The sequence below is a fragment of the Syngnathoides biaculeatus genome, chromosome 19 (assembly GCF_019802595.1).
Source record: "Syngnathoides biaculeatus isolate LvHL_M chromosome 19, ASM1980259v1, whole genome shotgun sequence".
Classification (NCBI taxonomy): domain Eukaryota; kingdom Metazoa; phylum Chordata; class Actinopteri; order Syngnathiformes; family Syngnathidae; genus Syngnathoides; species Syngnathoides biaculeatus.
In genome coordinates this window covers 16,616,111-16,643,251 of record NC_084658.1, presented here as the reverse complement: position 1 = coordinate 16,643,251, position 27,141 = coordinate 16,616,111, and the positions used below count along the sequence as shown (strand labels likewise).

Sequence of the window (27,141 nt, the reverse complement as noted above, 5' to 3'; positions counted from 1 at the left end):
GCGTCGTGCGAGCTAATTTGAGGAACGAGGGTGGACGGCCAGTGGCGAAAAAACAACAGGCGACTCGTGTAACTGAATGTGTGCGTGCGCGGAACGTGCAGCCGGCCTCCCATCGCGTGGCCAAAGTCTCGCACGCCCCGAGCGAGAATTACGATGCGGACGAGCCGCTGAGTCAGCACATGCAAACGAGTCTTGCAACGCGGAGGGAGAGGTGAGCACTCGCTCATCCGGTCATAGCCCGTCAGGTAGCTTCAGCTAAATCGTGCTAGTTTCTTGATTTCTTCCGGCCCGTTCATCCATGGCGGCTGCCTGCTCTCCGGGGGGCCAAGTCTAAATATTCACCAATTCGTTTGCGCCGCTCGTTCGGCAAACGCGGGAACGTTTTACACCGGCCGGCGCTGAGCTTGTCGCGCGACGCCGTCAATTTCAAAAATAAGTTCGGTGGCGTAATGACTAAAATAGGACTTCAAGCACGGTCTGAAGCCGAGGATAAGGGTTTCAAGGCAGGGTTAGGGTTTGTAGTCGTGCTCTCAAAAGGGAGTCGGCTTTTCAAATGATGACTTCAAACGGGACTACGGCTTAATTTAGGATTTCAAACGGGCCGGAGTTAACGTTTCTTATTAGGGTTTCAAAGTACACCGCAGAGCCGGACTTTGTTTTTCCCAGTTGACGTTTAAAATTGGCGTTTCAGCGGACTCGGACTCGGGTGGGGCCTTTCCAACGCTCGCCAGACGAAGATGACAAAGACGCTGGTGAGCGTTCATTTTTCACATCGCATAAAAGTTGCCCAGTTTCACATGTGATTTACCTCCGATTGCTTCGTGTACTGCACAAAAAACACCTTTGCAAGCTCCTGCTGCGACACAAAAAGAACCCAAACAGCAACAAAATGGATGCTACCGCTTGTACGCTGAGGCGACTTGAGATTATTTTTCGTGAAGTCTTGTCATGCGGATATTCATTTGGTATCAGGAAGTAATGAAGTACAAATACTTGATTCGTGCACTTGTGTAGATATTTCCAGTGTCAGCACTTATGTTTTGAGTGATTGTTTTATTGAACATCCAAAAAAATCTCAAGTGTTTATTTTTCAGTTTTTTTTTTTTTTTTTACCTTGATTCATGACATTTAAAGTACATTTTAGCATCTGTACTTTCATTTAAAGGAGTGGAAATAGCAATTCCACTTTTCCCAGAGTTGTTTTTTTTTTTTCACGTATTTGTACTTCTACGTCTCTAGTAGGGTGTGCGTACTCTGCTGTTTGAGTACTACCGCACCTGTTTTGGGGTCCACGGAGAAATATGGCTGTCCTTGTAGGATGCTGTAGACGATGCGGGCGCTGTTTCCGTACGTGGGGTCGTCGGCGTCGGTGGCGGTGACTTGCAGCACCGACGTGCCTTGACAAAAAACACACACGCAGCGTCATTTGTAAAACTGTTTTTGATACGATCATTTTAAAACAGAATTCATCTTTTTGTCCCCAAAGTCCATCCATTTTTTTGTACTGTTGCGCGTTTTGAGCAAAAGCACTGTTGGTTTCAGCGGAGGTTCTGTGGCGTCGACGCCGCTCCCAATTTTCATTGGAACTATTTTGAAAGGACACTTTCCCTGTCAAAACAAGGATTGCATTGATCTTAATGGGCGAGTAATCCAAGCCGTCAGAGCCAGTTGCGCTTGAAGCCCGTACCGCTACAGAATTTCTTCTTCTTTAGCCTTTTCCCTCTTTGCCAAGCGTAATTCTGCCTGTAATTTCCCGGCCACGTTTTCTGCCAGCAGCCGAGCCGGCGACGGCTTCTCCTGGGAACTTCCCGAATATTAAATCCAAATATGAATCCCGGTCTGACTGTTTGACGCGGCGCGGCCAGCATGAAGCCCACGGCGGACGTGTGCGCCGCATCGTAACGGCGACTTGTCCGAATTACGCGCAATGACGATTACAATTACAGGAGAAGCAGATCCCCAAACCGCGTGGATTAATATAGACATTTTTTATAATAAGATTCTGGTCAAGAAAGAGTGAGAAATATACTCAAGTACAGATACCTGAAAAATCTGTTACTTGATTACTTGGTTACTCTTTCATTATAGTTTTCTCCCCCCACTCCCAAAGACAAGTTGTGATGGCGGCGTGCTGGTGCTTTTATTTACTGTCATTGCGCGGTGTGCCTGCGAGCGATTGTGTACCAATTTAACACTCGGGAGTGCAGCAGGGCGAGCATTACAGGCTCCATTAACCCATCGGCGTATAATTACACGACGAGGGCGAGGATCATGCGACGCCCGGCGAAGCGGAAGACTGTGTACAACATGCTTGGATTCCGTGATGACTTTGCCTGTGGTGTTGCGAACGCTTTCCGTTTGTTAAATATTTGTTCATGAGCTCATATTTTATTCGATGAAGAAAATGGGGTGGTGGGGGGGTCACTGATGGTGTAGCGGTAGCGTGGGATCGATTCCCACTCAGTGACGGTGCCGATATGCGCCCTGCGACTGACTGGCGACCAGTTCGGGGTGTCGTCTTAGTTAGCTGGGATCGGCTCCGACGCTCTCCCCGGATAAATGCGGAGGGGTTGCGTCAGGAAGGCCATCCGGCGTAAAAACTGTGGCGAACCAATATGGGGGCTCATCTGGGATGACGCGCCGTGGCGACCCCTCACGGGACAAGCCGAAAGAAATACATACATGCATTAAAAAAAAAAAAAACAGGACCCCACCCCTTTTTACACCAAGCACCACCTAAAAAAAAGTACTCGCGAACCTCTCCAAGTACGACCAAAAAGCCCAGTTTGAAAAAAACACAAAACTTAAATGTTCATCAAAATCAAGATTTGATTCTGAAAAAGTATATTTACCGGTAACCCATCTTATTGCAAGATACTGTATTATACAGATATTGAACATAAACACTGCGCTTAAATAGAGGAAAATATTTTTTAAAAAAAATGACAAAGTAAAATGTGAATACACATGTAACTGTTAAAAATGAATGCAAATGTATTTTACTTAAAGCTTAAATATAACCGTATTCAAAAATGTACTGCAAGCTTCTGGAGGAACTAATTTTTGTCTCATGGTTTATATTTAATTGAGTGATTCTTTTGCACACCAGTAGATGGAGGCCACACATCACGGGTGGTCGTAAGTGTACCACAACTTTGGGAATTGCCGATCTAGCGCGGTGGGTTTGGGGTTTGTAGCCCATTTTCTTTATCATGTCGTAGTAACCGTAACCTACGCTACTGCGTTAGTTAAATCACGAAAAGGGGTAGGTAAAAGCATGGAAACCAATTCTGGCCTTCTTGTTCTTCCGACACTAAATAACCTTGTTGGTAATTCTGAGACACCGTTGTGATGGTGTTCAAGTCTGGTCCATTTTTTTTTTTTTTTCACCCATCAATAGCTTTCCTGATTCCCAATGAACAGGTTGCGCCCGCTTTGGATAATCCGTCCGCTTGCTTCACCCCTGCTTTTGTTTACAAGTTAGCGCTCACGCGAACGCGCCGATGAAGGCGCGAGGCATCTGCATCTTCTGACGAGCGCCTAAAGGCCTTTCAGACGTACGATTAAGAGCAGCCACTTTCATGGAGATTAGCGTTCGCCAGGGGCGGGAAGAAGGATCTCATTATCTTCCCCCTTCATGGCCCTTGATTTCGCCCCTTGTGTCATCAACGGCCTCGCGTCGGTTCAAATACCGAACGCACCGCGAACCGCGTCGGCCACCGGGAAGTCAAAAGGAATCGAACAGGACGTGAAACAAAAACAAAGTGAAAGAAACCACAACGCAAGATGGATTTTATTCTAAAGTAACTGAGAAGTGAAGAGGGAGGACGTTAACTTGATGTTAGCGTTAGACGATTCAACGGTTCAGGATTCAGTTTCTCAATCAACTTAAATGTCCACCAAAGCGGCGAGGAACAGACATGGAGGAGGCGGTTACTGTGAAGTGAAAGTCTGCAATAATTCTTCTGTCGTCGACCTCGACAGGATCTGACGTAACGTAAATGGAGGTACGAAGATGGAGGAGGGTCCACGTAAAGGAAAGCAATTTACCTCCTAGATGCTTAGCTTGACGGCTCGCATCGTGACATTTGTCGTTTGTTGCTATTAAGAAGCGCATTTCACAATAAAATAGCCGTTGCAGCGTTTTTTTTGCACCGAGAGACAGCGAATTCTACCGGCGCTGTTGTCGCCTGCGAGCTCCTTGTCAATGTGTACATGAATACACATGAGCGCGAGCTGCCACGTATTGACTGTATATTAAGAGGGCGCCTGGGGCTATGTCAATGTTTGCATAATAAATGTACTTTCGCGCCACACGGCTTCATAGCTACTGTGCAGTTTGGAGCGGGAAAACCGGTACCCCCCCCACATTCCGGAATAGAATTGAATCCAGAAAATAATCTCCACGTGCCATGAATAAGATTCTTACTGTATATTAAAGGTAGAATACTTTTCCAAAGATATGAATGACTAATTTGGGGTACTTGTGTAATAAGTTAAAACTGGTGTGCCCCAAGGTTATGTACCAAGTCTTCTGCCGTTACCCCTTCAATACAATCATCACATAGAACTTTAAAGTGAATGTGGTCCTATACTGCAGAGGACTTTGTATAGTCAAAGGGGGGCTAATAAGGACTCTACTTTTTAAGTACACTTCACAAGAACTGCCATCAGAGCGGCTCAAGGACCTTTTTTTTTTTTTTTTTTTTATCATCCCTGCATCGTGAGCACAAAAACTTGCTACGTGATGCGATCTGCACAGCAACGGACAGAAAAAGGATTTAGAAGGGTCATCGTCACATTACAAGAAGAAGTCTCATCTGGAGGACATATTCCCGGCATGCCTCCTACGCAGATACTTATTCACAAAAGCAGACCGAGGCTCGACCGCGACGTTTAAAAACGCATTTGCACATGAAAAATGCGGCTGGGTAACCGAGGCGGGCCGCGTTCCGCATCTCGCCAAAAATCTGTTGGGATGTCGTTAAACTTGGCCGCTGTGATGAAAAACTGATGAATGGATGCATGGTCGTATGATCTATGTCAAGCACAGTTGACGGCGGTTGACATAGCGCGGTCCCAATTGCCCATAGATTGAATTGTGAGTGCAAAGAAATGTTTTGGGAGATTGTTCCGTGCATTCTCGTGTACTCCCCCTCTTCCTTATGTGGACAAGCAGCGTAGAAAAAGGACGGAATGACAGCCGGCGCATTCCCTGCAGATCCGCCTTTTGAACATTCGTAAGACGTGCAGTGAAACGCGAGCGATTCTGCTGCGAGGCGAAGAAGCCGCTGGACCGAGAAGAGGAGCTCTTTTGTTGGCCGGCACTAAAGAACAAAAGAAGTCTAAAAAATAGATGCGCTCGGCACACGACGCGTGCGAGGAGCAACTGTCTCTGAGGCTTTTCTTGGCCTTCCTCGATTTTGAGTGCTTTCCTGAGGTCTTCCCACCTGGGACGCTGGAACGGCCACGCAATTGTGTCCCACATTTAGGCCGTAAAACTAACCACTTGAACACCGAATCATTTGGCTTGAGTCAGACTTACTGTGAGGGACCTGAAACTTGTATGCAAGTATGTCGTGACTGAACAAGATACGACAAACTGACTTGTGACTCGCACGACCCAGAGTCACGACTTCACCCGATGAGCTTGACATTTTGTCCGGATTCAAGCTCACTGACTTGATTGTTTCCACAGAATCTTGGGACTTACTTCCAAGCGGAAGTTTAAGACTTTTGACTTGCTCATAATTACGCCTCGGAGTTCCAGTTTACTCACCCACGTCGGACATTTCTGGCACGGTGGCGACAAAGGGTCCGTCCGGGAACTGCGGCGCGTTGTCGTTGATGTCCTGGACTTTGATGATGAATTCCGACTTTGGTTCCAGCGCCTCCTCCGTGTGGCGGTCCAAGGCCTGCGCGTGCAGCACGTAGTGCGACTTCTTCTCCCGGTCGAGGCTCCTGGTGGCGTGGATGTCTCCCGTCACCTCGTTGATCCGGAAGATGGTCCCGGCGCCCTCGCCGCTCAGGATGTAGCGCACCGTTCCGTCGCCTTTGTCGGAGTTGGAGTGAAGCTGGAAGCCGGAGAAGAGAAAGCAGAAGCCTTTTGAATTTTCTTACTGTTTTGACACTTGAGAATCATTTGTCAATTGCTTTGCCCGGATATACAAAGGTTATATCACTAAATGAACATGATTGAGAAGGGTTGTTTTATGTTCTGTGATCTGCGATTCGTGAGTGCCAACCAGTCCTGAGCGTACCCCACCTCGCTAGCCCACAAACATTTGCTGCGATAGACTCCAAATCAGCCAAGCGACAAACAGGGATAAGGACGGTTTTGAAGCACCAGATTACAAGTCAATCCTCCGATGGATCGTTGGACCCCATCCAATTATAGTTCCTACGATCAATTTTCTCTTCAATTCTTCAATCCTGCCTGTGCACTTTTTACAGGAGATGGCGGCGTCGACTGTGACCGCTTTTAGCTCAGGACAACTACCAGAACTCAATTTAATATTATTGATACCACATTTGACACACTTGAGCACAATCAACGGATCTCTTTTGATATGAGAACAGCACAGAATAGTTTAAGTGTTGTACGCCGTCACCTAGCAACCACGCACTGAGCGCACATCCTGATGGGCAACGAGAAGATTTACTTATGAAACTGAACGGCAGCTGTCACGGGGCTTACGACCGGAGAAGAGACGGCTTTAGGAAGACAGGTGCGAGAAATACACATTTTCAAAATCCAACATGGATTTTTCTACCTGACGTACAAGTTTCTGAACAACATTTTGGTGGAAAAAGCTCAACGTGAGGGATTTAGATTAAGTTGGATTTGGTGTACGCTTTGTTGATACCAAAAGGAATTGCCAGGGTGTCTGTTCTCTTTTAAAAGTGAAATTGGAACCCCTTGTACCACGCGGGTCAGACCAAATTTGTTGACTTTGTGGGCCGAATATGATCTGACAGGTTTGTCCGTCTATCAATTATCATTACATCATTTACAAAATGTACTTTTTTGTTTAAAAAAAAAAAAAAAAAAACATAGTCGAGTATCTAGAGTGCCTGCTGACCCGTCAAGTAAGCCGTCTGACTAGTTCTGAAACGCTGGCGTCGCATTTCGGGTATTTTGCGCAATCGTCACGGCGCTCAGTCGACTCGACGGCTCGGCCGGGCAACCATCCGCTAATTTCAAGCCGCAGTCGGACCGCGCTACGTGAAACGCGTTGAAGCCAAAATTTAAGAAGAGCTGCGTCGAGATTGGTCGTGCGTGGATATCGGGCGCCACTGGCGGCTGCCAAATATCTCCGATGCTGCGGGGCAAAAGTTTTGCACGGATCTCCATCCCGATTGACGAGTCTGAAAAGCCCAGCCCGTGAACTTGCGTCTCCAACCAGTCAGAACGTTTTTATCGTCTGATTGGGCGATCAGATTTTTCTAGACACTGACTCTTGCGCCGGCAAGCCACTTGCCTATTCAGAACGCGCAAGCTATGCCCCTTTGTCGTCATGGTAACAGAAGCGGCGGTCCCTACCGGGGCAACAACATATGGGCCTGAACTCAAAACTTTGAAACATTTGTTGCGGGATTTTGATGCTCACACGCGTGGGAACGCTTTTGAATCATGAAAAATATTGAAAATACATTTAAATAAGCTAGCATGAAATCGTTTTGGTTGTGTGGGTCCTTTTTATTTTTCCTTCTATTTGCATGGCGACAACTCGGGAGCCCCCCCACGACGCCTTTCCGCTGAATTATTCTGCCGACTTCTCGCTCAGACGACACGCTGCTTCCCATTTGACTCTCACGCTCGCAGAAGTTCCTCGGGGAATTGTGTCAGGGAGGTTTTTTTTTTTTTTTTTTTAATGAGAACTCGCGCTGTAATTGATACCAAGAGGATTAACGCATTTATTCTCTAAACACAGTCTCAATGAACGGTGGGGAAAAATATGGCCCGGGGGCAAAATGCAGCCCTCCGTGTTCTTTAGTCTGGCCCCTTGAGAATTTTACATGATCAAGAATCCTGTCATAATTGACACATTGATTTTGACCACTTTTACAGTCAATAAAATTGATTACAAACTTTAAAAAATACACAATTCCAATGAATAATTGATAAATGAATTTATTTTAAACTGTACTGTAGCAAAAAAAAACGTTTTTTAATCAAATCTGCTGATTCAAATTGAATTTACTATAATGAGAAAATTAACTGACCCCTCTATATATTATTTATTTTTTGCTTCATCTCACAAATGCCTCGACTGATCTGTTTAAAAAAGCAAACGAGCCCGTGAAGTGCAAAAGTTTGCCCGACCCTGCTTGACATGGTTCCACGTGCGCTTCAGATTTCTTCCTGGTGGCGTTTTTTTTTTTTTTTTTTCTACTCCATCTCATCTCTAACGAGCTTCACGCGAGTCGTCGGAGGGCCCCGAAGATAAACATTGGCGCGGCCGCATAAATTATTCATGCGGTGGAGATCAAACTTGAGGCTTCCTCACTCTTTGAAAGGCACTTAGAGGCGGAAAGAGGGGAGGGCGCCCGAAAACACCAAGATGGCGTGACGGAGGGCCAGATGAGAGCGTAATTACCACTTTGGCCGGTGGGCTCGCTCATTTCTTGGCGTCGAGGTGCAAACAAGGCGGCTCCTCCAAGGCCCAATCACCTGCGCGCCACTGCGGTGTGTTGATAGAAAATGAAAAGATTATGGGAGGCTGGGAACGTTAGATCCCCGAGGTGCCTCGAGGCCAACAGGCTGCTCTTCCATGAAATCCACAGCTCAAAGCGTTACGCGTCTGCGGCAAAGAGTGACAGAAGTCCAAATTACTGTGTATGTCAAACAAACGCGGACTGTGCTCGTGTTGGATGGTATCACCCAGGTAAATAATAAAGGTGCCGCTCGCTGCGATCGCTCCCTAATGCTAAATGAGTAAAACCAGGTTTACATTACGTTCCTGCCAGCCGCACAAATCGCGTTTCCAGTCCAAAGTTTCAGGGCGCTGTAGACAAAATGAGATGCATACGAGAAATTGTGAATACATAGAAAAACAAGTATCAGGTTTCCGTCACCGACTGTGCGGCTGTTCTAGCTGCCGAATCCCGAGATATCTGCGTGTACGTGTGTCAAGCTAACTGCTACTGTGGTTTTCCCCTCATCTTGATTTGAAGCGCGAGCTTGACTTTATTTTTCGAAGCTCCTGGGGTTGCTGAGACTTCCCCCGATCGGAGTTATTTAACAAGTAGGATGCCTGAACATTCACGCTAATCATTAGCATTAGTCATTACGGCTAGTCATTAGCGCCAGTCATCTCGAGCAGCGGTGCGGCGCGCTCCCGCAATTCCCCAAAAGTGCAGTTATGAGTCTGACCCCACTGTGCTTATTTACGTCCTTAATCGCGGCTGAAACCAAAATGGACCGGCGGCTAACTTTCCGTCGCGTTATTTCAAATCCCAGTGACCAATTCGTCTGCGCGGGGAGCCTGACACGAGTTGATTAATTTTGTTCATGCAGAAAATTTCACCAGTGCCCGGCAGAATGTTATTAGCGTTAAACGGGAAAATCAAGACCACGCTGGGGGGTGGGCGGAAATAAAAAGGGCCAGCGACGGAGAGCTTTTGGCTATGATCTCCTCCAGTGACAGAAACCTGCAGTCGATCTGACGGGATTAAGACTAAGCAATCACTTTCGATCGGATAAGACCATTATAACATCATTTAGCGAACACAACTCTCTGAAATGGTTCCTACTCCGTTGATGTGCATATTACTTAGAATTCCTGCGATGAAACCAGACATCGATCCCAAAAAACTCTTTGCTATTCTATAAATTTCCCTTAAGTGCTATAACAGCTCTGATTATTTTTCGTTACTTATTTAACGTTTCTCATACTATGTCTGTGTTTGTCTGCATCCGCCAGTTATATCCCAAAAAGGTTTTCTGTGTGTCCTGAAGTATGTCTTATGGCCATATTTAGTCATGACTACATAATTTCCTCACGTCCTCAGCTCTAGTCAGATGTGTCCTTGAGCCCACCTCTGCACGTAGGCTAACCTTGATGAACTGCATACTGGACACTTTGTAATAATCCATTGCCAGCTACAACCAGTTGAGACAGGAATCCTTTGTCTAAGTGGAAAGCCCCGATCCCACGCCACAGGTTTGATACCACCCATAGTCCGCCCTTCTGACAAGAAAAAGGATGTGTTTTCTCTCTGTATCTAGCCATTGTCTGTAATTCATAAGTGCCCAGAATATTCTGTAAGTAAATTCTTCGAAGAAACTGTTCATCATCTCCAGCCTTTATTTGGATAACCAACATTCTCACTATCCGAAATTAAACGAACACGTGGAGGAAAAAAAAGCATCCTCCAACAGTCCCCACAATTTCCTGAATAAATACAACTGGGATTTCATGCCAAAGTCTGTCATTGTTTAAGATCTCCCGCCCCCATCTAAAAAAAAAAAAAAAAAAAAAAAACCATGACCAATCACTTTGTGCACACACTACACTTTCACTAGCTAATTTTGTGGTTTTTCGCCCGCGCGCGCGTGTGTACAAAGCATCCATCGGAGCGAAGAGTTCGTGCGTATGACAGCAAATGTCGCTGCTCAAATGCTGCGTCTGGTTCCTTTGAAGCGTTGCCGCGACCTTCATTCATGTGACTTCCTTGAGACCGGACTTGTGACGCTTCTAAACATCCACCCGGATGCGCAGAAGAACCGACCCCAGCTCCGCTTTTCATCTACGGCATCCATCTCATCTCCAGGACGTGATGGATGCGCCGTGGCTCTGCTCTCCCCCTCTCCGCCATGATGTCCTCTCGTAAAAAGGCATCATCCCCCGGTGCCGCAGTAGCTAAAGGGGATAAGTACGTCATAAAAATGGGGGCCTGTACAGTTACGGCTCGGCTCCAAGACGCGACTCGACAAAATGGATTGCCGGACAACGTCACGTTTGATAGATTTGTAAATTTGTCATCCAAAGACACAAAATTTAACACCGACCGCTTGCGTTTCGATTTTGTGAATGACTTCGAGTCGTAACGGCGGTTAGCATTATTAACTGGCAGTTTTTTTCTACCTCGGCCTTTTCCTGCCTATTTTTATTGCACTCGGTGTTACAGTGTTAACTTGACTGTCGCCCCTATTTATTAGCCCTTGGGAGGGTTGGGGGGCATGCTCCTTGGCATGCCGGGGAGTTTGCGTCCACTGTTGCTGATGCTACCCTATGTACCGTGCATATGAAAATTACATTGCACCGACGCAAAAGCGGAACTTATACATGTCGCAATTCAATGTTCTTGTGGGGTCCTTCAGTACATTTTTGTCGCAAATCCCAAAGTTAGCATCCACCTGGCGAGGGCCAGTCAGAACCAAGAAACAGTTTCTACAACCTATAAATGGAATACATGTCGTCAAAGAGTTTTGCGAGCCGAACTTCAAGAACTGCGGTAGCAGCCAGTCAGAGCAGCTTGAGGTGATTGCAAAATTGTTACAGTGACAAAAGTATTTGGACTTTGTTACTTCCCACTGGAGGGAGTCAAGCAGCGGAGTTGCTAATTCTAGGTGGAACCAAACCAAGAGGCGAGCTGTTGATCCGTGCGTTGGGTTCATACTTGCAATTAGTGGCTGCGCGAAAGTGGGCGGCTTCACTTTTGATTAATTCCAGCTCTTCCGCCTCACTCAGGAGGATTTAATCACTTTTTTTCCACTTCGATTGTCCGATTGCCGCCTCCCAATCAGCTCGGCGGCGTACCCGCTGCCCGCGCTCGCAATTGATTTGGCGCCGTCGTGCTTAAGCCGCTAACGAGCGTCCGTCGGAGGGTCACAGAGAGGACGGACGAGCGCAACCAATCGCCGCGGTCGTCGTTCGCCTCTCGGACAGACGGAATGAGTCGTTAGCGTCAGTGTAGCGAACTCGTAGGCGCAGTTGTCTTCTGTCGACGGAAACGACGCGACCGTCCTGTGGATGTAACACATCAGGGTTCTGAATCAAAAACAAAAGCTTGTTAATGGTATTCAGTGGAGGTGAGGGTTTAGGATTAGGCTTAGGTCTAAAGTAGGGTCTTTCCCTGCAAATCAATGGCAGGTGGGACAATTCAGTCCAGACCAACTAAACAGTTCGTAGTACGCCTTGTTATTTTTGCTTTACGTACTTCTTGATTGTTGCCGGGTTCTTCGGGATTCTTGCTCCAGGCACTGAAAACCACAATTGGGTGCTTAGACGTGCAATGTAAATGCAATGAAGTGCGTGAAGACGGAAAGGCAAAAAAGTGCGTGTGCAACTTTGGAGATCTTGGCTGCACTTTCTTGCTGTCGCTCAGCGGGCCGTCGGCAAGGGAGCGACTGCCGGCAAAGAAGAAGCGAAAGCGGCCATTCTGTCAAGAGCATTTTTAATCCCCGCGAGGTGTCCCGTAATCCCCACTGACACCTTTCCGGGAGGGAATTTGGCGTTTCGGAAATGACAGCTCCGCCACGGAGCCGGCGAGCTTTGGTGTGTTGGGCGGATGAACGACTGGACGACGAAAACTTAAAAAAAAAAAAAAAAAAAAAAAGTTAACATTACCGAGATGAAATAGCTATAATAAATACATCAAAAGCCCGAGAGGATAATTTCAAATTTACCGTTTTATCAGTAAAAAAGAAATTTCATTAAAAAAAAAAACTATATAAAATATGTCTGTGCACTTTATTACTCATGCCATTGGACTCATCATATAATGGAAATTTTTAGTTTTTTTTTTTTTTTTTTCGTAATTTCGCAAAACTTTTGTGAATGATTTGGGCAGTTATGCTTTTGGCTCACAAAACGCTTGTTGTTTGCTTGCCACCATACTATTTTCTCATGAGGCGGATTTTATTTTTTAAGAGCATTTCACTGGTTTAAGGGCATTTTTCCCCTTAAGTAGCTTAATTAAATGTATACTCCAACATGCACTTGATATTACTGATTACAAGTAAGTTTAGGTTGAAATGAGAAATATTTCTGTAGTTGTAGGTCGTGCGTGTTTGAAGAAACCCAATACACAAACTTGTGTTTTGGGACAATCGAGATTGGACAGAAATGGTTGCTCCGCTGGAGAAATAGAAGGAAAACGATCAGGCCAGAGAGATCTAAATTTCAAGCTAGCAAATTTCTTAAAATAAAATTAATTAAGACATAAGTAGAAAAGTGCTTACACAAAGACTGCCTACTCAGATGAAATACCAGAGTAAATGTATTTTCGCTGAGATTTGTTATACCTCGTCCTGCTTCTATTTATTTTTATTTTCCAGCGTCGGACTCCAAACTCAAGTGTCGGTCGATTGAGCGGAACGTTTGCCGGCGGCCCCGGACGAAGGGGGGGGGGGGGGGGAGGCTAGGTGGTGGGCGTCGGCCTCCGTCTTGTCTCGCGTTCCTTGGTGGAGAAGCTCGCAGAGGAGGTGACTACAATGTTTTATTCATACATCTAAAAATGTGTTGCGACGTGACAGAATCAGGCAGCCGTCACGTTGCGGCGGCGCGCGAGGGGGGTGGTGTGGGGGCGGCGCAGCCGCCCGAAACACAACACAAGAAGGAAAAGAAGAAGTAGACGAGTGTACACTTGTTTGGCTGCGCAAATGTAAATGTTCGGAGGAGGAGGCGGTGCTTGTTCCTTGTCAAAAATCTCCGCTGGGTGCCAGTGGCAGCCAATCTTCTCCTCCAACCTTTCTTTGAGCTTCTCCAGAACAGCAAATCCACTCGCGAGGGACTGGCCGCATTTTCGACGACGCGGGGAACAAAAGAGAATCGGAAGATGACTTGCGTATGACGCCGGATTAACCCTGCGGGTCATAACGAGGAATTCCATTCGAATTTTCATTTGATCAAGAAAATCTACAAATGATTATGCGAAATTAACATGTAGCAACAATTTTGTCTGTCCATCCAAGACTGACCTGAAAAATGTTCACCCATTCGTTTTTGTCTATCTAACCCTAATGTAACATATTTACATCACATTGAATGTTCAATATACTTCCAATCTATTATAGTGACATGATATTTATTGCCCGTGCACCTCCCTCCCCCCAATTCCCACCTCGCAGTGTTGTTGGACGCAAGCGTAATCCAAACGAAGTGTAACAAACAAGCATAACAAACAAAAGCAGCAGCAGCGGCGGCGGCGACAACACAAACTCCTCGACGGAGCTTTCATAACAAATACAAGGACGATACGCTGCGCGCCGAGACGAATCTTTGGCTAATTGAGGGTCCTCCTGTCCCCGTTTTCCGCTGCGGGGCCAAGCACATCAGCACCAGCTCACGTAATTAAATGTTGTTTTTTTTTTTTACCCCCCTTCCTTAATAGTCGTGCTAACCATCTGGAGGCCTCGTCTCCGTAAACACGCGTGTCAAATTGATTCCTTAACAATGTTAGTGTTCTTTCTCGCCGCTTTATCATCGGCCAGGATTATATGTTTGTTTTTTTTTTGTTTTTTTGCTTCCGTCGGCAGCGGCGCACAAGCCCCCCACATCGGTACATTCCTCGCTCGTCGACGGCCCGTTACTCATTTACAGTCTTCGCCGACTTGTTCCAATCATTCTGCGAACAAGCGTGTCATTCGATTGAGTCTATCAATATTTTAACCCGTTAATGGGCAGATTAAGGCGGGAACGTTTATTAAAAAGCTAGCTTAATTTGGTCAATCACCAAATAATGAACGGTATTACACGGAACTACCTCTGTTTTTTTTTTCATACGATTAAATTGAATATGATTTTCTCCTTTTCAATAAAAGCTACTGAGCGATTAGATTTCATGGATTTGCTGCAAAATGGTGCACTGACGTGGGGGGTGGGACCCTGGCCTACCCGGTAGAGAATGAACAACAATAGCCTTAAAGTTAGCCAAGCATCAGCAATCATCTGACAATCTTGCATCCACACACGTTGTTTTTTTTTTTTTGGATGGCGGACGACGGCCGACATTTTATCAGCCGTGTCGGCGTCAAATCGCCGGCCGGACCCGCGCTTATCGCCGTCCACGCCTGGGGAGTTACACGCCGCCAACGCTCCGGCAGAGCGACTCCATCAAAGCCTTCGCGTCTCCCCCCGCGGAACGTCGAATTTCACACCGCTCGTCCCGATTCAGTCGGCGAAATCGGCGAGAGGTTTTGGGCCCCGCGGGCAGTGGACAAAAGACGACCTCGAAATGAAGTTGTTGAAAAGCAGATGAGGGAGATGCAAACAAAGGCGCATTGTAGCCCCTTCCACATTATTTTTTTTCCCCATCAGTGTCCAAGGGAGCAGCAATTCAAAGGGGCCCCAAAAATCACAATTTATTTTATTACTTTACGAGAAAAATGGCACTGCATTGTGTAAAAACGTAGTAAAATAATGAGAGAGAATATAAAGTAATATATAGGTTGGGACAAAACAAGCAGTGCAGTTTTGTGTTTGCTTTTAAGGGGTGTGGCCTCGCGAGCGATGTCGAGGACTGGGCCAGTTAGCGTGAGCATCGGGGCCATTTTTTGGGCCGAGCGCAGCTTTTCGTGAGGTTTTGCACTTTGTATTTGTAATTCTCAACTTACTATAAGAATATCAATAATAAAACGAGAAATTTGTAGGTTTTTCAAGGTCAAGTTAATCAAATTTGTCCTCAAAATGCTTAAATACGACATATGTAAATAAATATATATATTTGTTTTCATTTCGCTCACGTGACAGCATATCTGAACTCCAATTTTGTTTTGTCTATGGGAACAAATATTGACTCGCCGGTTTGCCGTCACCTCTATAGCCCACTTAACCGTTTTACTGTATAAAGATCAGAACCGCGTGAGCAGCAGAAAAGTTCATTCATTAGTCAGTCCCTCAACGATCTCGGTAAACACCGCAAGTCGGACTTTCTATCTCATCTATTTTTAAACTCAGTAACGCTGCTATTTACTGAAAGATACATTTGCCTCCCTTAAAACCAATTTACACATCACGCGTACAACAAGACTAACATCCTCATTCGAGCCATTTCCCCCATTTTCTCGATCACCCTGTCTTGTAATTACGCGTGACGTTGACGGTGAAAAGGGTTCACAGACTCCGGTTAGACTTCCTTGCCTTTTTAGTCGTCCGCCATCAACTCTCGGTGGTGTGATTGTAGAGTGTCGGTGTTTTTGGGGAACCGCAGCATGGACTTAATAACCCAGCGGCAGACCGCAGAGTGAGTTACACAGTGAGCTTGTCGAAGCTCTCAAAGGGCATTGGGGGGGGGGCTAAAAATGGTGGCCAGTGCTGTGCTGACTCAGTTGGAGCACAACTACAAACCCTCACTGGGCGCAATGCAAACAAAACCTGGGTTGGAACTGTGGACAATAATACAGCCTTTGTCCTCTTTTTCACCAACGGTTTCCGTGTCTGGATTCTCAGTCTGGAAACTTCCGCTTCCTTTGCAGTCCTGTTTTTTTTTTTTTTTTTTTTTTTTTACTCTACGGTGTTGGTCTGGGAAATCCCTCACTGATGTCCTTTTTTGTGGGTGTGTCCACCCTCTCGGCGTCTGTTTGCGTGTACAGTATTCTCCCGCTTTGTAGAGGCTCATCAGTGGCCGGGCTACATGGATGTTATCACAGGCAGCGCCGCTGATGGGTAGATTCCATTATCAGTCTTGATGCAGATATTAGTTTGTCAGTCAGATGTTATCTTATTCCGGGAAGAAGTTATGTCTAATTTTGAAGGGCTCACTTGGCAGATACTTTGTTCTTTCAAAAAGTGATTTATGTCGTAGCAGTCTACGATCAAGCATACAAGGACAAATTAGTTGCAAACTTTGTTATTATGCTTTTGAGCAATTGATTTTAGTCTTGGACCATTTAGAGTTAGGGTTAGCCTAACCTTAAGCCTGTCCTTAAAACTGGTTCATTTGGCTCCAAAGAACCAGAACAATCTGACTCAGTTTTTATGAGCAAACGAACTAAAGAGGCTTATTGCAGCCTGGTGGTGCCTTGCGCTCGGGACAAGATGCTTACTGAATTGTGTCTGTTTTGAGGGTGTTCACACTTCACATAATGTTAGCAGAAACACGCCTCAACCTTCCTTTACAGCTTTACCCGCCTGGCAAGAACACCCGGCATCCGTTGATTCAATAAACAGACTTTTGAGGCGGAAAGTGATATTTGCAGGGTTTTTTTTTTTTTTTTTTGCCTTTTCCCAAGCACATCATCCCGCCTTTCTTTCTTCCCCGCTTCCAAATCGTGCTGGAATACAGACATATGTGCAGTCAGTATGCTGTCTTTCTGGCTCTGGCAGCGCAGTTGAGGGGATTAGCCTGTGCCTGAGTGCCTCGAATAATGATCAGTGCAGCGGAGAAACACATTTTCACATTTGTGGAGATAAGGGGTGGCAATCTGCAAAGCAAGAGGACTTAACCAACTCCCCGTGGCTCGTGCCGGAGCCAACACAAGTCACGAACGATCACGTGGAGAACAACACCCACTAGTGTCTTTTTAGCACAGCCGGTGACAACTTTTAAATGACATTCCCCTCACAATGAAGCCCGCTGGTGTCCTCCGCCCCCGTGCTTCGTTTCTCCAGCGAAACATCAAATCCGGCTTCTTTTCCCGCAGAGAGCTCGTGTTCTAATCATTTGGTTTAAGGATGCTCCGCGCGGAGGGCTACTCTGCCGAGCGGAGTGGCGTCCTCATTATTCACACGGAATAAAAGATAACTGCCGTTACTCTGCGAGTCGTCCTAATGACAGCGCAACAAACACAAAGCAGCGCCGCGTTTCCACATCACGAGATGAGAAGAAGGCGGAATGCTGACACGGCGGCCTACCGCAGCACAGCATGTGGGTCACCGGTGAGCGAACCAACTAATCTGTAGTCTTGCTACGTAACGTAACATAAGTGACCAAAGCAACAACATTATGCAAACGAGCTAATTCACGAGACAACCAAGCACACCTGGACAAGACACAAGTGGCTGCAGGGAGCTGATTGGTGGACCCAAGGAACGGGGCTAACGAGAACGGGTGGCAACAAAAACCCAACGAGCGAGACAAGCCATGAACACGGGACACCAAAAGCAAGACAAAACGCGGAACAAAACTGAATGCAGTCCGGACAAAAACACAGATCGTGGCCAAATGTATTAATATCAAAATGGATCAAACTTGCCTCATAGCATTTTTCAGGGTTAAAGAGTGAAAATTGCTCGTGTCTTTCTTACCTTGCCCACGTATTGCTCCTCTGTCCCCATGTGTTCTTCTAAAACAAAGAATTGGTTCCAGATCCAGCCCCGTTTGGGCCTGTGGTGCACCTCCGTCTCTCCGTTGGCCAGCTTGCTCTGGTTCCTGCCGGGGTTCCGAGCCAGCACCCTGGCGGGCAGGTGGTGGTTCGCCCCGTGGGCCCCCTGGATGAAGCAGAAGCAGACCAGGATGGGGCAGAGCCCCCCTGTGCCGGGTATCCTCATGACGGCGTCTTGTAAGATTATCCCAGCACTCCGGGACTGGAAATTCCTCGCAGCCGCCACCGCTGCCGACCTCTCCCAAGGCAAAACTTTAAATCCCGATGGGAAGAGGAGTGATCCCTGTAAATCCAGGAGAGGTCATGGTCCAAACAGCGAAGCTACTTTTTTTACATAATGGAATTTCCCATCTGAGCCACAAACGTCAACGCGTGAGGAGTTCTAGTGGTGGAGGAGGTTAATCCCAGATGCCATGATGGATATCCTGAGGGAGAGAGCAGAGAAAACAAGAGATTATCATCCCAGTATCATTTGAACACTAATTAGGAAGCATAAGCCTCATTTGAAACCCCGGCCTGTCTTGAAACTCTCATTTCAAACCCTAATGCGGGTCTGAAACCATTATCTAGGTTTAAAACCTGAAATTCAAACTATAAATCACATTAGCATCCCTAATATGTAACCCAACCCATTCTTGAAACCCTCATTTGAGAGCCAAACTCATTTCTAAAACCCAAAACAGAAAGCCTAACCCAAAATTGCAACCTACCCTGAAATCAGACGCTCCTGGACTCGACTCTAGTAAGAGTATCCGCTGATGTTTTTGATTGTGTAAACTCGCATCCCCATAATAAGAGAGCGAGGACAGTGTCTCGGGAGAAACCCGACTAAATTAAACATGAAGAAGTTGAAAAGGAAGGCATCCAATCGCCAGAGAAAAGTTGGCCAGATCTTCAAAGTTCTGCACCTGTGCGTCGGAAACTCAAGACGACTTGTTGAAGGATTGTTCTTTTTGCGATTTGGAAGCTCTTAATCTGCTGAGGGTCTCGAGGGGGGTTGCGGGCCGGAGATAGTCCCTGGGGCGGGCTGCATCTGGGACCCTTCACAAATCTTCACAACAAGCGAACGTTTCATCTCCGAGAACTCAACGGGTTGCCCGCGCTCTTGTCAACGCGCGTGGCAGTTATTGCACTCGACTACGTTACAAATGTGTGGTTTATCACATTCGAAAGGTTGGGATCCTAAATTGTGAGGCTGTTTTCTAATTCAAATTTGAAACCTGAATCCGTGATTGACAAGCAAACGCACGCTTAACTTAAAAGATTAATTTTTGTAATTCGAACCCATGCTTAAAGATCCGAGTTTGAAAGCTTAACCCAAGGCAAACATTGAATTGAGAAATGATATTAACGTTCCAAAATCAGTCTGGTCAACTGTTTGTGTTCAACTTTTCAGCAAGATAGTGATCCGGGCTCAGTTTAACTTGTAGGTTTGCGTGGCTTTGCTATACTCCAAAATATCTGCGTTTTAACCTTTTTTTTTTTTTTTTTTTTTTCCTAGAGTGAGCGGGAGTGCACCAACTCCCTTACTCAACTAAACTTAAATAAGTAAAAACTCAATCTGAGTCATATTTTTAGACGCAATGTGTGTATTGCCATCCTCCGAAAATCTATTCTTCCATCATTTTATCATTTTCATGGTGCTTTTTCCTCCCCACTTAAACAACCTCCGCGAACACTTGGTGTGATGCTCGCTCGATTAATTGCAGAACTCTTTTGCAACTTTTGCCTTTGCGTATTTTTTTTTTTTTTACACGGGCGAAGAAGTCAAAAAAAAAATAACAGGGAATTCTCCTCTTTTGATTTGTTGCAAATTGTATCTCAGGGTGTCACAGCAAGCAAGTGATGCTAGCCTCAAACATCGTAGGGGTTCTGAAGTCACAAAAAAAAAAAACTTTGGATGTCGGCAGCTAATTCTGCTGACAAGCTTGAGGCTACAAGTGGGACTGTCATCCAGACAAAGTCAAAGAAACCCTTTGTCAGTCTGGAAAAAAAAAAAAAAAAAAAAGTCTGTGCAAAGTCAATCTGGAGGTGCTCATAAAGTTTGGCGATATAAAGGCAGGAATAATTGTCTGCTGGCAAAAACGAGTCTTGGACGAGGGGGGGGGGACAGCGAACACACGGCACTTTCAGGGGCTGAAATCAAATCTTTGTCAGTACCGTATTGGGGTGTCAAACCGGCGCGCCAAAAGAATTTCAAAGAGGAAAAAAAAAATACATCAAATGTGGCGGGGAATCAGGATAACTTTGAAAATTATTATCCTCATGTAGAAAATGGAAAAGTTGACTGCCACGCACAAATTTGCAACTCCCACACACCGCTGAGCAATAAAGGCTGAATTATTTACCCGCGTCAATAAATAATTCATACATTTTGATTAGATTTTTTGCTTAGAAGCCGCGGCTAATCCCGCACGACACTTGTTAGCTACGCTAAAGAGGCGCGGCCGCGCTTGTTGACGGACGATTCGCCGCCGCCGGATGCTGCAAAAAGGAAAGCAAAATGTGCGGGATTAAAGCGGGCAGGGATAAATACTCGACTGCATGTGTAATCTTGGTCTCGAGTGTCATCAGCGCAGGTAGAGAAACACCCAAATCCCAAAAAGTCTTTCAGAGAATTACGCTTCTTACTGACTGCGGTTCTTTGGTTTGGGACGAGGCTGGCAAAATCAGGGGAGGTTAAAACAACAAAAAAATACCTTTTGTGTAATTCCCGTCTACTCCCAAATTACGAGGGAAATCCATTTAGTTTCTGTTACCACGGTAGTGTGTATTTGCATCTGCCGCTAATAAGGCACAAAATTACTTTTTAAATATGAGCTGTTGGGATTTTTCATGTCCAAAAACCACGCAGACGACTAACCTCGATTTCCCTATCAAGTGGCCACCCTGGAAATCGGAGAACGTGGTGTTGATGTGGTTTGCGCCACTTAATCTAGTTGATAAAGTGTATTATATAAACGTCAATGATTTTGTTTGCGCTACATCAAGGGGCAGAACTGTAAGAGCTTGATCTACTTTTTCTATTCTAGACATATACAGTATTGTCTTGGGCGATCCAAATGAAGTCAAGTCCTATGAGAACTCGAAGTCGAGTCACCTAATTATGTGGTCTTGATTAAGCAAGACGCTTTACTGACCCATTTATCAGACCTGTATTGTATACTTATCACCACCTCACGTTTCAAATCAAATCACGTCGTGCATCTTTTGCTTCCATTAATTTTTCAGGTCAAGTTCTCAGCCGTCAAAATTCGACACTACTCAGGTCCATGTCTCAAAAACCCGAGTCCCCCGTCCCTGCAGAATAGGTTATTACAGCGTAGTACGGTGGGAACATGTTTTTATTTTGGTTTGTTAGAGAGTTAGATGCGGAACATAACATGAGAGCAGAGTTCAAAATCTTGTGCTCGTTGTCAAATCCAAGTTGCAACATCACAACAGTGTTCGGCTATTTTGGGGCTCGTCGAGTTTTACCCGTGCAGAGCTTATGTCGCCTCGCTTTGCACGCCGGAGACATGGACAAGCAATTTTTGCCTCAGAGCATCCCAAAAGCTGCCATATCTTTGTCGTTCTGCGGTGCAAAGCAGAGTTTTGAATTCAGCTTTATCTTACTCCGTTCAACCCATCGCCTTCGCTTTTAGACCTCACAACCCCCCCCCCCCCCCCCCCAAAAAAAAAAAAAAAAATACGCCTTCTGGTCTTTGCCTCCCGTTTTATTCATCAAAATCACAGCGAATCAAGCGGTCACGAAAACAACTTAAAGCGGATTAGTCCAAAGCCGGGGTTCGGTCCACAGTCCTCGCACGTGTCTGCCCGCAGCCTCCGACGGCACGGCGGGACGCCCGCCACCCGCAGAGGTGAATAAAAGATGGAGGGATGTCGGTCCCGCCGGGAGGGCGACCGGCCTCTTGTCGTTGCCGCTAGCGGCTAACGCTCAGCTGCACGCTGAGCGCCCTCCGATGCCAAACACACAAGCAGCCGACGGACGGGCGGGGTCAGAACACGCCAGAAAGTGGGAGAGGCACTCAGTTTTTCCACATTAGGTGATAATAGAGCCATTTAAAAGCCTGGGTGGTCCCCGCCGACGTACTAGTTAGGCTTCGAACCATCGTAACGGATCGGAAGTGCAGTCAAGTGACGTGCTTTGGAAATGCCAACCAGCAAATGTCAAACTATTTGATGGAGAGTTCTACGAAATCCGCAGCAGCCGTTTGATCTCTGAATCAAAGAATACCTTTGAAAGGAAGTCCACTTCTAATCAGAAACCTTTTGCGACGATCCACCAAATCTGCGAGCACACCGTGACAAATGTTTTGCCCATTTTGGTTCGTGTCTTGACATTTCGACGTGTCCACCACCCACCCCCCCCGCCCCTCCCCGACGGAGCCAAAATGAGCCTTCAATGGCCGCCGCAATCCACAATGGCAGACTTCCCAAGACTTTTTTTTTGTCTGCGTGTGTCTACTCATGAAAGAAATGTCCACCAAATTTCATGTTGCTGAACTTTCCCGTCTTCAGGGGTTGAATTTTCCAAAGTCTGTGGCCGCTGATTCTCTCCCCCCCCCCACTTTGTATCCTACTTGCTGGAAGGAGCACTCGTGTTCTTTTCCAGCTAGTTGTCCATTTGCATAAAATTATTAAGTTGGAAGCAAGAGGTGATAAGTGTGCACGGTAATCCCACAGCGGTGTGAAAGCGCGAAGGACACGGCTGAGTAAATTGAGCCCCTTTTATTGGCCTCTCTTTTCCCATTCGTGTCCAGCTGTTTGCCGCTGTTGCGCTCTTGCGTGCTTGAGCCGAGTGGCGTGGAAAAACTCCTGCCGGGCTGAAGGTTTTGACCCGTTCCGTCCGATGGAACTCTTCTCGCAGCCGGGTTGGTTGATTAGAAGTGCTTCCCGTAAGAGGGGGAAAAGTACGAGCTAGCTTTCACACAGCCCACGCCTGCTTGTTACATTGATTTGCAACGTCAATTGACAACTTTTTTGTATTATTTTATTTAACGATTGTAAGCAGGGTTTCTTTCATCCCGAGCATTTCTCTATAAAACAGAAAAACCTCGGGATTTGCATTCAGGATGTAGTCTCGAGTCTCCACTCTGACAGCCCATCGCGAGCGAGTAGCAGCAGGTTTTTAAACACAGATTAGCGCTGAAGCTAATCGGCCCGCGCGACGCGTCGCGGAGCGTCAGTCGTCCCTGCTTGCCACCAAAGTCAACAGCGACGCGCTCCAAACACTCCAAAAATGCCATCTGCTCATTCTTGGCCGCCACTGAGCCGTTGTACTCCTGATTTCGGTAAACAAACCTAAACGTGATGGAATCGCCCGTTTGAAAACGCATTGCTCGAGATCGCAATTTCAATCGCCAACTTTCAACTCATGTAAAACTCTACCATGAAACTTTCATCCTCGCTAGGCTAAACTACAACACAAATTTAAAATCCCAGTCCTCGTTTGAAATCCTGATTGAAAACCCGAAATAAATAAAACTCATCTCAGAGGCGGGGGACGCTGTGAAATAACGTCGTACGTGCCTCAATTTCCACTTTTTTGCCACCCTCTTCCCGCTGCATTTTTCTCCGATGTCGGGAAGAAAAAGTCTGGGAGTCTTTTCGCTAAATATAAAACGCAAAGTTAGCGAGCAAGAAGCGTCTTTGCCGGATAAACCTTGTACATGTCTCATTTGCAGATAAATAAAAATATACTGTACCTGCGCGCCGTGACGCGATTTTTTTTTAATTATTTTTATTTTTTGAAAGTTGTGCACACAAGTTGTTGTTACAACATGTGACCCAGTTGCAAAGTTTGAAAATGCGCATCACCTCCCGGGAGCTTGTGACACAACAAACTTTGGAGAGCCAAATGTCACCTTTTTCTCCTGTTGCCGCTTTGCGTGTTGTTAAATACAAAATAGTTCTTCTCTCTATCAAATGCTAAAATCATGCATAATTAATTTTTTTTTTTAAACCCGCATTAAAAAGTACTTTTTAAAATTTTCCAGTCATTTGAAAACATCCAGCAAGGCACTCTCACCCTGGCTTGGCACCCAAATTTAAGACCTTAATTTGGCTTGAAACCCTATTTTGAGAGCCTTACCATGGACTGACCTTAATTGAAAAACTTTCTGTCATGTTATTGTCATACAATATCTGAAGTTGTTGCAATGGTAGATAATAGATAGGTAATTACTCTGTAATATACAGTCCAGCCAACGCAATACATTTCAATCTTGGGCTATTGTTTTCCTCCGCCGCTTGCGGTCACTTCGCGAGCCGTCCGACGATCGCGTGCCGGTTGGGTGAGCTCGTTTCTTCTTAAAGCTCGCAGGATTTGAGTGACGCCGCGGCGAGTCAAAACTCGGAGTCGAGTGGAAGCGACGGGAACATCCCGAACGGAAATGCGCGGCATTCGTTCTGCCCGCAGCGTCGTCGTAACGCCTCGACGCGCACGTCGCCCGCTGCGGTCTGGACGGCTTTGGCGGACGACCACCCGGGCGGGATTTGGGATCCGGGCGGCGGGCCCGACCGCCCTGGCGAGAGCAACCGAGCTTTTCTCGTTAGCGTTTCAGAGCGCGATAAGCCGCCACCACGTAGATTCCCGTGTGAGAGTGCAATGCGCGGAAGCGCCAGAAGTTAAGATATTAAATTACACTTCATAAATTTAAGGGATTCAAATTATGGTTTCAATTCAAGCGTAGCTAGAGATTACATTTAGTATTGGACTCCACAAATTATTATTATTGCATTAAGTTTCAGAATTAAATGTCACGTTGGGGTTTCAAACACTGTCCGGATTTCAATTTTGGGTGTCAGGTCTGGTTTATATTTCAAATTAGCATTTTATATTAGATTTGGAATCCGATGGGGCGGCACGGTGCCGCAACTGACTAAAGTCTTGGTCTCGCAGTTCTGAGGACCGGGGTTCAAATCCCAGCTTGTTCTCCCAGTGCCTCCGTCGCAAGATTTAGGATTTCAAATCCACGGAAAGGTCCGAAATTAAGGTTTGAAAGAAAGACTCGGAGCAGGTGTCCACCTTGTGATGAATATCGTGTGGGTCTCATTAATATTATTCTCCTCGTTAGCATTTAAAAACATTTGCATATCACATGAGCTGACGTTGACTTTTCCTCGGCGACCCAAGAAAAGGCGGGGGACCTCCCGGGCCACCTGGGAGGATTGTTTTTCTTATTCGGGAATGTTTTCCTGCTCAGCAGCGGCGGTGGCTTCTCCTTTGATTCCGACTCGTTATTTCTCAATTTGTGCTGCTCCTGTGAGGCTCCCCCAAGCCCCCAAAACCGGCAACGTGTCCGATGCCATCCTCGCCAAATACTTTGATTCCTCTGTAGTCCAATTTTTTGTTTTGTTTCCCCTGTTGGGAGGCGACTGTCGGGGTTCCCAACCACTGAGAGGTAACCAGGTGTCATTTCACTCAAAAGTTATGCATCATGTTTGTCCATGCCTGGGACATATTTTCCTCAATGTTAGCTGTGTGTAGACTAGTAGTAAATAATGGACCAATACGCCGTCTTATTTGGACCCCCCAGGGCCACCGGAACCGCAGTTAAATAGAAACGAGTGAGGAGTGGCCGACCCTCGCTCGCTCGCTCGCATCATCCTCGCCCTCCTCCATCCTTGAATTAGCGGAGGCGTTCCGTCCTTCTCCCACGCAACATCACAGCGCGCCGGCCTCGCTCCAATTACGGCGCCTCCACTCACCGTTGCGTGTCGACTTGCGAGTCGGTGGGTCGGTGACTGGTTTTAGAGGCGGGTTGGGTTGCTCGCTTGCTCACGTCTGAGGTTTTTTTTTGTTTTTTTTTTTTTGGGGGGGGTCCTCTCAAGGCGATTGAAGAGAACTGTCTGAGCAAGTATTAAAATGCAATTTCCCGATTCAACTGACGTCGTTGAGGTTAGGGTTCCAAATGAGGGTTTCCGGTTAGAGGTATGGATTCAAATAAAGATTTCAAACAAGGGTAAGAGTGTGAATGTAAGGTTTTAAGCCACGGTTTGGGGGTTTCCAACCAGGGTTAGGTCTGTTTGGGATTCTAGTTAATGATGCAAGACAAAGTTCAGGGTTTCTAATCGTGGTTTCAAGGCAAATTATAGAGGTTCTGACCAGGGATCAGGGTTAGGAGGGTTGAAGTCAACGAGAGGGCTCGAAATTAATGTGTCAAGCCAGGGTTTCAAGCCACGGTTTGGCGGTTTCCAACCAGGGTTAGGTCTGTTTGGGATTCTAGTTAATGATGCAAGACAAATTTCTGGGTTTTTAATTGTGGTTTTATGGCAAATCATAGAGGTTCCGACCAGGGATCGGGGTTAGAAGGGTTCAAACCAACGAGAGGCCTCAAAATTAATGCGTCAAGCCAAGGTTTCAAGGTGTTAGGAGTTCCATTTAAAGTCAAAGTTTAGAGTTTTCAGTTCCAGTTCCAAGTCAGGGTTAGGGGGTCCTGACCAGCAAAACAGGTTGTTGGGGTTCAAATTATGGTCATTAAAACCATGTTTAGGGTTTCAAGCAAGGGTTGGGGGGGGGTGCGAAATTTCGCTTTCAAAACAAAAGTTAGGCCTTCGAGTTACGGTTGCAAGACTAGGTTTAAAGTTTAGGTTTTAAATTAGGATTAGGTAGCCAGTTTTTAAGAGTTTTCAGTTTCACAACTAGGTTATGGTTTCAAATTTGGGTTTGAAGTCATTGTTACGGGTTTAATTGAAAGTGTCAAGTCGGGGTTAGCGTTTTGACTCGGGGTTTCAGCGTTGGGATTAGAAGCCTGGATTGAATTGGGTTTTCAAGTCTGGTACAAGTTTTCAAATTATGGTTTTGATCTTGACGAAATATACAAAGGGCGTACACTCAAATGAGTCCTTCCTGTTCTTCTCAAAAG

The 27,141-nt window shown here is 46.2% G+C and overlaps 1 protein-coding gene and 1 long non-coding RNA gene across 2 annotated transcripts in view; one reads left to right on the top strand and one right to left on the bottom strand.

Annotated features, from left to right (window-relative positions):
* The window catches only part of LOC133492503 (uncharacterized), a 239,532-nt gene that overhangs the window by 20,822 nt on the left and 191,569 nt on the right, over window positions 1-27,141 (top strand). The gene's annotated exons all lie outside the window — the stretch shown is intronic.
* Window positions 1-27,141, bottom strand: part of LOC133492499 (cadherin-18) — a 57,651-nt gene that overhangs the window by 25,079 nt on the left and 5,431 nt on the right. Inside the window, exons 2-4 of the mRNA XM_061804772.1 lie at window positions 18,195-18,696; window positions 5,780-6,074; window positions 1,278-1,397 (exon numbers count right to left, since the gene is read on the bottom strand). Coding sequence (XP_061660756.1) covers window positions 1,278-1,397; window positions 5,780-6,074; window positions 18,195-18,437 — 658 coding nt within the window. The 5' untranslated portion in view covers window positions 18,438-18,696. The remainder of the gene's footprint in view (window positions 1-1,277; window positions 1,398-5,779; window positions 6,075-18,194; window positions 18,697-27,141) is intronic.